The sequence below is a fragment of the Octodon degus genome, unplaced genomic scaffold, assembly GCF_000260255.1.
Source record: "Octodon degus isolate 3935 unplaced genomic scaffold, OctDeg1.0 scaffold00093, whole genome shotgun sequence".
In the NCBI taxonomy this organism is placed as follows: Eukaryota; Metazoa; Chordata; class Mammalia; order Rodentia; family Octodontidae; genus Octodon; species Octodon degus.
This window is the reverse complement of record NW_004524669.1, coordinates 9,546,360-9,556,428: the sequence shown is the minus strand read 5'-3', so window position 1 is coordinate 9,556,428 and position 10,069 is coordinate 9,546,360. Positions and strand designations below refer to the sequence as shown.

The 10,069-nt window shown below is 48.3% G+C and overlaps 1 protein-coding gene and 1 pseudogene across 1 annotated transcript in view; one reads left to right on the top strand and one right to left on the bottom strand.

The window, feature by feature from the left end:
- Eif3m (eukaryotic translation initiation factor 3 subunit M) overlaps nucleotides 1–10,069 on the top strand; it is a 92,769-nt gene that overhangs the window by 64,464 nt on the left and 18,236 nt on the right. Inside the window, exons 7-13 of the mRNA XM_023722905.1 lie at nucleotides 457–599; nucleotides 1,477–1,609; nucleotides 2,422–2,560; nucleotides 2,727–2,850; nucleotides 2,957–3,051; nucleotides 9,018–9,101; nucleotides 9,977–10,059. Of these exons, the coding sequence (XP_023578673.1) occupies nucleotides 457–599; nucleotides 1,477–1,609; nucleotides 2,422–2,560; nucleotides 2,727–2,850; nucleotides 2,957–3,051; nucleotides 9,018–9,101; nucleotides 9,977–10,059 (801 nt within the window). The remainder of the gene's footprint in view (nucleotides 1–456; nucleotides 600–1,476; nucleotides 1,610–2,421; nucleotides 2,561–2,726; nucleotides 2,851–2,956; nucleotides 3,052–9,017; nucleotides 9,102–9,976; nucleotides 10,060–10,069) is intronic.
- Nucleotides 8,346–8,431, bottom strand: LOC111818535 (annotated as a pseudogene).

The following is a 10,069-nucleotide window of genomic DNA, read 5'->3' as shown; positions in this document are numbered from 1 at the left end:
GCCCGCTCCGGTGGTGCGATCCCGGGCCGGGCCCCGCGCCCCTCGCGAGGCGGTGACGCACCGGGGTGCCCCGCGCGCGTTCTCCGCCGGCCGGAAGTGCGAGCCGGACCCCAGGCCCGCGCCTGAGCCCGCGTTGCGAGTCTCCTGGCCCCGTCTGTGTCTCGGGCCTGTGGGCGGCGGGAGGGCCTGCTGGGTTTCGGATCGGGTGGTTTTTTTTCAACACGAGGACTTGTGGAAGAGTTACGCCGGTTGTGCGTGAGGGCGGCCCTTGTTCGGCGCGCTGCCCGCCGAGCCCGCGGTTGGGGCCGCCGTGCCCTGTGCGCTGCGCTTGGGCGGAGCTCCGCGGCCGCGGGTCCCCGGCCGGGCCGCGGCGCAGGAGGGCGGGCGCGGGTGCCCTTGGGGTTTCCTCCCGCGGCCCGGGGTTGACTCCGAGGCCTTGGAAAATTATTTCTTGAGAGGCAGCTTCTCCCGGAGGCGCCCGGGCCGCCCGGCGTCGCAGGGCTGGGATTATAGGCCTTCGGCCCCACACCCAGCTCAGCCTGTTCCTTATTGGACAGTGTTTTCTGTCTGTGATTGCGAACGATGCATGCTTTCCAGTGGTATGTGCGTCCCCTCTGATGAGACGTAATGTTTTGAAACCTTGCTTCTCCTGTCAGCTGTCTCGGGAAACTACTGTGTTCTTTAAAACATTACGCTGTCACATCTGCTAGTTTAATATGTTTTGCTGAGGTAGCAGACATTTGTGTGTCTGAAAATTGTGATGGTTGCCACCAAGGTGCTTCGGGTGTGGCCCAGAAATGTGTGAGATCTCAGCGTTTACTGGTGGCCTCCTTTCATTTGCCTGCTTCAGCTTTCATTTTAACTACCTCATTCATACTTGGCCATCAGGAATACCAAGCCTGTAAGAGAGAAGTATTAAATATCACGACATGGTAGCCCAAGCTGATGGATGCTTGAAGCTACGTGCATAGGGTTTTAGTCTTTGTATCTCCCGGAATGATTGTCTCGGGTAGGTTCTCACTAAATTAACAAGTGCCTCCCCTCTTGGCCAGGGAGTGTCTGTAGGTTTTCTAATGTGTTTGCGTTGTGCCTGGAGAGCACCCTCACTTCGTGAGGAAGGCGAATCCGCCAAGTCTCAGCCCCCGCTCCTCTCCGTGGAAATGCTTTGCGTTACACAAGTTTTAGAAACCTCTTCTGTGTGCTGAAGTACGGGGGAAGCGTGTGGCCCTGAGCATGTCAGTGCGCTGGGCCTTCAGGACAGGAGGAGCCCTTTGGTTTAATCTCAAGTAGATGGATTCTGAAATGCAGTTTTAAAATTTTTTTTCAAAAGTAGCCTAGAATGATTTGTGGTGTTTTGCTGTTGCTGGTCTGTTTGTAAATGTCCACGTGGATCTGTCACGGTGATGGTGATCCTGTCACTGAGAGCTCTGAAGGTTTGCTGCCACCGATACGTAGCAGCCTGTGCTGCTTCCACAGGCTGCCGAGCTGCGAGCGTACCTCAAGTCCAAAGGAGCGGAAATCTCGGAGGAGAACTCGGAAGGCGGGCTTCATGTGGACCTAGCTCAGATCGTTGAAGCCTGTGACGGCTGTCTGAAGGAAGACGATAAGGGTGTGTTTGGATTTTTTGTAATATTTCTTAATCTTTAAATTTTGTTATGCTGCATTTTAGACCTCTCAACACTGCTTTAAATCTTTAGGCAATTTTGGGAAGAAAACCTTTTAATATTTATGTTTTTCCGGGTTATTATAGTCATTAAAATGCTGATAACTGAAAAATGAACATCAAGAAAAGAATGAGGCTTCTAATTCACAAGAGTTAGATAAATACTGAACAGGAGATAGTTTCAAGTGGTGTGAAAACATCAGTTATCAGGCTGATTCTGATTCCCCATTTATTGAAATAAAGTGGGGAAATCTTAAGATTGCAAGTTCTGATATCTCTAGATGGGGTTTAGAGATTAAACTTGGCAAATGACTAGTATATTCATACTTGAAAATGAGCAAACCAACCAGAACATTGATAGCTTTCATCTCTGAATAACTCTTTACATTCAGTACAGTTTTCCACTCCTAGCCTGAAATTTAACTAGTAGCTTCCATGTGAGTTATTGTCCTGCTGGTAAAAGTAGGAATGCCTGTGTGTGTAAGCAGGGGGATCACTGCTCCGCTGTACTGGTTAGAAACCAAACTGTAGCAGTTTTCTTCTTGGTGGAAGGCACTGTTGCTTTGGAGTCTGTGCATACTGCCTTTTTGCTGCCCTCCATTGAAGGGGACGTGTACAAGGGGCTGCACCACAGGGGCCTGGTTATGCTGCTGTACGGGTCTTAGGATGGGCTGTTGAATGAAAACCCCAGGAACCCATATGTTAGTTGACACTGAACGCGGGGATGCGCTGCTGACTGTGCTGTTGCCACTGTGCAGATGTGGAAAGTGTGATGAACAGTGTGGTCTCCCTGTTACTGATTCTTGAACCGGACAAGCAGGAGGCCCTGATCGAAAGCCTGTGTGAAAAGCTGGTCAAATTCCGGGAAGGCGAGCGTCCGTCTCTGAGACTGCAGCTGTAAGTTCCTGATGACTGCCTCTAGGGTGTCCTGCTTTTCCACTCTCTTTGAATGGCTAAGCGTACTGGATCTCGGTGTGGCTGTGGTCCTGTGAGCTGTGACTGGGCACTTCCTTCCAATTCCTTGGTTGTTGGCCTCATGTGCAGCTCTATTGTTTGTTAACAGGCTTAGCAACCTTTTCCATGGGATGGATAAGAACACCCCGGTGAGGTACGTGGTGTACTGCAGCCTCGTTAGAGTGGCGGCGTCCTGCGGGGCCATCCAGTATGTGCCTACAGAGCTGGACCAGGTGCGTGTCTGTGTCTGCCTTCTATGAGTGGTGGTGCCAGGTGTGTGAGCTGATGCTGCCTTTCAGCCTGGGTTACTAAACTCCTTTGCTGCTCATCTTGTCCTAGGTTAGAAAATGGATTTCTGACTGGAATCTCACCACGGAAAAGAAACACACCCTTTTAAGGCTACTTTATGAGGCACTCGTGGATTGTAAGAAAAGGTACAGGTGATGGGTGAGCTTGCTGCTTTCTGTGTAGTGTAAATAGGTGGGGATGGTTTTGCGGACAAGGCAGGTGCTTTTGCTCGCCTGCATCCGCCACTGTTGTTTCATATCTGTTTTTTACATTTTCTTAAGTTAAAAAGAGGATAGCAGTGATTATGGTTTTCTTTCATCTTAATAGTTTTAAAAATTGAAATTTGTCATAGTTCTAAAGTCAGTACAGTAGTTGACCTGGAGCTGCACATTGTGTAAGACCGAGCTACTATCACTCTGTGGAGTGCCGGCAAGGCCCATGTGTCAGAGGTGACCAGACCTTCTGGGAAACAGTGCTTCTGACATGGACACTCAGAGCAGACTGTGGGAATAAGGAAGGAACAAGGAGGCGTTGTGCTCTGGTAGGGCTTCTGAGGCTCCCGTTCAGCCCCACGAACTTTATGCTCAAGATACGTACTTCTCCGTATGCTTAGACTTAGGGTTCCTATGAGCAATAGGTTGGCCCAGTTTTTAAAAATTGTTTTTTTTTTTAATGAAAGCTAATCTTAATTTTTTTTTAAATGTGTTTAGTACAGGGCCTACACGTTCTCACTACACAGATTGGACTTGTAGTGATCCTCCTGTTTTTAGCCTCCCAAGTGCTGGGATTACAGGCATGTTGTCACCATGCCCAGTCTTAATCACCATCTCTGCATCCTGGGGGCAGGGCTGGCATCGGCAGGCACACTGGGGATCAAACCCCGCTCCCTGTGTCTGCCTAAGCAGGCACTTTAGTCTGCTGAGTTATTTGGCCTTTCTTTTTTCTTTTTTTATCTTCTTGAGAAAAACAAGTCAGCCTTGTACTTTCTGTAGCCCAGGCTGGATTTGAACTCGTCACAGTCCTCCTACCTCAGGTGCCTGAGTGCTGGAATTACAGGTGTGCACTACCACACTTGGCTAATCTTTGGTTTTGATATTTTAATTTGTGTTTTCACAGTGGCTTTAGAAAAAGTAGCCAGTCTTCAGTTTAGCAATCTCATACAAATTTTCATAATGGCTTTTAGTTTCAGAGTGTTTATTATATATATTAGAGAGTGTTAGCAAGATTAATAGGTTTTTATTGTGTTAAAATAGATTGCTTTTGCAGACTTCATAACATCAGTGGAAACTGGACATTTTTGTTTTGAAAGTTGGAATGCTTTGCCTTTGAAAAGGGTGAGCAGGAGATTTTTGTCTTTATATCAGTCTGAAGCTGTGGACTGTGATGAGCTGTCAGTGAGCACCAAGAGGCATACAAAGGCCATTTCCAGTGGAGGCCATTGAGAGCCAGAGAGAGTGCATGGTGTTTTGTTTTGGTTTTGTATTTTAGGGGAGGGTCTGCAGGGTGCATAGGGTCTCCTACTAGATTGGACTCATAGTGATCCTTTTGTTTACAGCCCCCAAGAGCTGGGATTACAGGCACGCCACCAGGCCCAGTCTCAGTTGTCTCAGCACGCCCCGGGGCGGGGCCGGGTTGGGCCGCACCGCAGGCCTGGGGATTGAACCCCAGGCCCCTGCGTCCGCTTGCAGGCACTTTAATTTGGCCAGCCCTAGAGAGAGCACGTTTTAATGCACCTGTTGAATATGGGGCCTGTTTGATTCAAATGCTTAGCCACTTGTTGCATAGCCCTGAATAAGTTTCTACACGTAGCTGTACCTTAGTTTCTTACTTTAGCGTGGGAATAGTAGTAATGCACACCTCAACATTGTTGAGAGGTGAAGCACAGCGTGCATATAGAGCTCTTAATACAGGTTTCCTTCATGACCTGTTGGGCATTCCCTGCTGCCACCCTGAGCATTTCCAGGCTTTTCATGGGTCAGGTGATCTCCTAGGTAGGGACTCCCGGACTGGCACCACAAAAGCTTCTCCCCACTTCTCACAGGAGGGTTCTTAGTTTCTAACCCACCTACCCGCAGGTTACATGTAGAAGGAAGTGACTGAAAAGAGGTGCCCAAGACGTCCCATCACTTGGGGTCTGCTGTGGCTGTTGCCTCCCTACCGGACCTTCCTGGCAGTCCTGTACTCAGCCCTTGGCCGCCTTCGCACACAGTCTTGCCTCCAAGCCCTCTCTGCAGTTGGGCTAGGGGGCATTTTGTTCCGATTCTCTTTCCTTAACTTGGCTCCTCCCTGTGGGTTCCTTATCTTCTCTAATCCCAAATGTGGGGGTGACTCAGTATGAGAACTTTCCTGCTTGGCTCAAAGTGCCTTGTGGTCCTGCCTCACCCCAGGGTGAGCCTGGGGATCACATGGGGTTCAGGGAGAGGGATGGCTGAGGTTGGTGCACACACTTGGCACCTGAGCCCGGGCCAGCGCTGCTTTCAGGCAGGCAGTGCTTGCCCTGCTTGGGCTCAGGTGCGCACTCAATGCCGCGGATGCTGAGCCCTAGTCTTGGGCCGTAGGGTCCGTGTTGACAGTGGTGGCTTTCAGGTTTTACGTCTGTTTCTTCTTCGAATGCCAAGTGTCAGTTCGTAAGTAAATGTCTCTGCTTAGTTTTCAGAAGGCTCCTCAGATTTGGTGTCTACACAGTTTCTTTCCTTCTTAGCCAGTTCTTTTCTCTCACTTAGGAAGTAACCATTTCCATTCTTTCATTTGCTCAAGGCCAAAACCTGGGATTCTGCTTTGGCTTCTCTATTAAATCCCACATCTAATCCATTAGCAGGTCTTGTTAGCTTTGAAGAGATCCAGTCAGACCAACTCCTTACTGCTTCTTTGTTGCCTGATGGTCTACACCACAATTTCTTTTCTTCTTTTCTTTATTTATTTGATATAGGGTCTTGCTACACAGCTTGAGTCATAGGGATCCTTTTGTCCAGCCTCCCCAATGCTGGGATTATAGGTGTGCACCACCACTCCTGGTTCTGGGGCCAGCACGGCATGTGGTGCCGGGGATCAAACTCGGGACCTTGCGCTTGCCAGGCAGACACTTATGCCACTGAGCTATTTCCTCAGCCGTGAGCCACCATTTCTTACTTTGGTTCTTGAAGTCTTGTTTTTCTAACCAGTCCCTGCTTCTTTGCCCTTGTCCCATTATCGTCTGTTATGAGTATAGCAGCCAGAAAGTTGTATTTAACGTGGGAGATGAGCTTTTCCTCTTCTGCCCAGAACCTTCCAGCAGCTCCATTCTGAGTAAGCACAGCTTCAGCACCGGCACTGGCCCTCTTCTGTGACACCCCGTGGCACCCCTTCTTTAGCTCTGCTCCGCCAGACACCTCAGAAGGGCCTTCCTGGCAGCTGTCCAGCCAGACTGCACACAGCCCAGGCCTGCTGGATCCACTTCTTGTTCTGAGAGTAACAAGTACTTAGAATTGAGGTGGTCAGCATGAGGGTCGCAGTTTCATAAGTTTCTACTCTTCTTCTTATGGGACAGTCCCTGACACTGGTAGGTACACGGTGTCTTTGTGACTCTGAGTGCATACCAACAAGGGCTCCACGAGCCCGAGATGGCAGCAGGCAGAAGCAGTGGTTTGAAATGGATGGAGTACTCACCTTCCAGCAGCCTTCAGAGTACAATATCTGAAGCACACCAAGTTGAGGCTCTCACTTTCTTTTGGTTTGCTAAAGTATGTGTGAGTTCCCAGTCATCGAGGGCTGGGTTCTTTGTGTTGAGAACAGCTGGCATCCACGTGGAGGCACGTGCCGCTTGTCCTCTTGGCTCCACAGCAGGTGTGGCTGACTCCTGTGTGGGCTCTCATCACTTTCTCTGGTCCCTCTGGGCCAGCCATTTGCCCTCGGGCTTCTGTACACAGGGATGCAGATCCAAGGCTTTCCCCCAGGCTCTGCTCTTGAGGCCTGTTGTTGGCTGCTTCTCTTTCCCTTTGGAAGCGGCCTGCAGGTGTTGCACGCACTGTGATTAAATGAGTTGGGCCCTCTCTCCCTCAAGTTTCTGTGTCCTTGAGTGGCACCGCCGTATCTTAGCAAGACATCAGGTGTGTTCTCTACCTGCCATCCCCAGCTCCATGGCTAAGCACTACACCAGCTGTTTCTGTGTCACAGCCAGCTTGGTCACTTCTGTGGTGGCAGTTCTTCAGGTCTTGTCTTGTTTTGGGCACAGCACAGGTTGCCATGAAGGTGCATGACCCTCCAGCCTAGCGTTCCACCTGCGGTTGTGTGCTGTAGTGATGGATGCACTGACTGTGATGCCAGCATTCTCTTCCTCATCACACCACACACGTGGACAGCCAGCCTGTGTCACACCCAGATACCCCAGCAGGTCCCTTTGGGACCAGAACTGGCCCACAAGTTGAAGATGATTCTCACCCTTTCAAATAACTGAGAAAGTCAAAAGGAAGAGTATTTCATGACATGAACATATAAAACCTAACAGTGTCCATGAAACTTCATTGGTACAGACTTGTGCTTGTTTGTGAATGTGTAGTATGGCTGCTTTGCCAAGGGCTGAGCCATTCACAGCAGAGCTCAGCTAAGCTGCAAAGCCTGAGGTCGACTCTGGCCTTGTACAGCACATGGCCTCCCGACGTTTCAGAGGCCTAAAGCATTTGGCTTGTGTGTAAGTTGCACACCTCCGCTTTGCAGCAGTGGGCACTTCTGTGGTTGCATGTAATATCCTCTGTTGAGAGTGAGTGCTCAGGGGCTGGGGAGGTAACTCAGTAGAGTAAACGCTTCCCTGGTAAGTGCAAGGGCCTGAGTTCAATCCCCGGTTCCACAGGGAGGGGGGATGGACTTGCCTGTCAGCCTTGCCTTCCCACAGAGGTGTAGAGCACTTCCAGGGCCCTGAGTGGACGGGTACCACCCAGCCTGAGGTTGGCAGAGGCTGTCCTTTTTTTTTTTTTTTTTGCGGAACTGGGGATTGAACTCAGGCCCTTGTGCTTGCCACGGAGGCGCTTATTCTGCTGAGCCATCTCCCTTGCCCTGAGGTTGTGCTTTGGGATTTGAATTTTGTAATTTGGTTTTCTTTGGTGTATATGAGAATACCAGATACCATGCTGTGGGCTCTCACGTTATTTTATCTGGCCTTTGGAAAGACTCTTTAGCTGATAAGAGCTACCAGATTGGTGCTTCTGTGATTGCTAAAGCTGGAAAATGAATGTAGCTGTGCTTGGAGGGTAAACCAGGGTAGTTTTTCTAGTTGTGTTACTCTAAGGTGCTAGCTACCACTTAACTGTGCTTCTAATTATGTTTGTATATAGACCTTAATTTTGAAGGAAATTTTAGAGTACCGTGGATCTTTCTAAGATAATACTGGAGTTCCTTCTAACTTTCTGCAGATTGAATATAGATGTGGAGGGAAAATAATTTTTTTTTTTAAAGAAATTATTGTGTCCCCTAGTTTGGTAATGCTTGTTGTACACGATCAGAGAAACTTCTCTAGTAACATACTATAGAAATGATCCCTGAAAGTATAGCCTTTGGTAATGCTTTTCCTAACTGGCTGAAGATCTGTCAATTCAAAGGAAGTAATGATACGTAAAGATAAACATTTTCTAAGATTCCCAGGTTCGGTGAATGTATAAATTATTTTTACGATTTTCTTGGCCAGTAATAATTGCTATCTGTATGTTTTTAAGGATAAAAACATGGGAAGACTGTTGTGAGGAGAGTTGTTGGAATATTTGACATAGTTTTAGTAGTTGGTTTCTGGAACAGAGGAACTCTTTTTCTCGCTCTGAGCCTTTATACTCTGTCTTCCCTATGCCTGGGACATTGCCTTCCACCTCTAGTTGGCCAAGGAAATGGTGTTGAGGGCTGTCTTCTGTCCGGTCGGTCTCAGCTTCCTAGCTTCAAGTAGCCTCTGTATGCTTTCTGCCCTATTTTTATTACATCCCCTTTTACTTCCTTCTTGAAGTTGCTTTTCCCTAATGTCTGACTTTCCCTTATACATGAAGCTCCTGTCACCCCTAGGTATGTCATCAGTATGGTACTGTTTAGTGTGTAGTTCTAGTGAATGAACTACAGTAACTTATATTTAAGTTCCTGACACAGTATTTCTTTATAGCGATGCAGCTTCAAAAGTCATGGTGGAATTGCTTGGAAGTTACACGGAGGACAATGCTTCTCAGGCGCGAGTCGATGCCCACAGGTAATGTTGAACAGTGCTCTAGAGGGGGCTCATCAGCAACTCGAGGCGAGCTAGTCTTCAGTTGTAAAGCTCTGAAATCGTGTTGGTGCCCACCAGTGAGCCAGGACAGTTTGTTAATGTTCTGATGATTCTGCTGCAGAAACTGAGTTGCAAGCTTGGTATTAAGCCGCAGCTTGCATATGAAGTGGCCTCTGGTGGTCACTGTGTGGGGTACTGATGTTTGGGGGTTGTAGCTCCACCCATGAACTATACCTCTCTAACCTTAAGGTTCATAAGTGAGGAAAATTTGACTTGCTAGAAAATGGCCCATTGCTGATGAGAAAATAAGGGCTTTAAAAAGCAGTCCTAGATTTCCCTAGTAACAATAAGGATAAGAGGTGTTCTTTTTCTAAATTGAAGTCCTTTTATAGGGTTATTGGTCCTGTACATGCTAGGAAGTGGTGACAAGGGTAAGTGGGGTGGAGGCTGTGGACCTCAGCTTAGACTTTCAGGTTTTACTCCACTCCTCCTCTAAGGAGCCTTTACTGTATTAGGCAGTTTCTCAGCAGCAGCAGTGCAGGGCAGGGGCCTGATGCCAACCTGTGCCTCTGGGGTGTTTGTGAGGGATCCAGGAGATGGGAGGCCCCCAGAGCTCCTTGTCTGACCCCTGGTAAGGTGTGGCTGTGGTGAGCTCTTCAGTAATTACCTTGGCGCTTTGTCCTCAGCTGTGTTTTATTTCCTTTTGTTAAAATAGATGTAGCCTGTTTAATCTCCTTTCTGTGCCTTTTTAGTGGTGTGTACATTTGACTCTTAGTTTGCTAAAAGTTAAATTTTATGATCTATAGTGACAATGGATTTTGTGACATTGAGCTTGCTTTTTTTGCTTTCCAATAAAGGTGCATTGTACGAGCATTGAAAGATCCAAATGCCTTTCTTTTTGACCATCTTCTTACTTTAAAACCAGTCAAGTTTCTGGAAGGCGAGCTTAT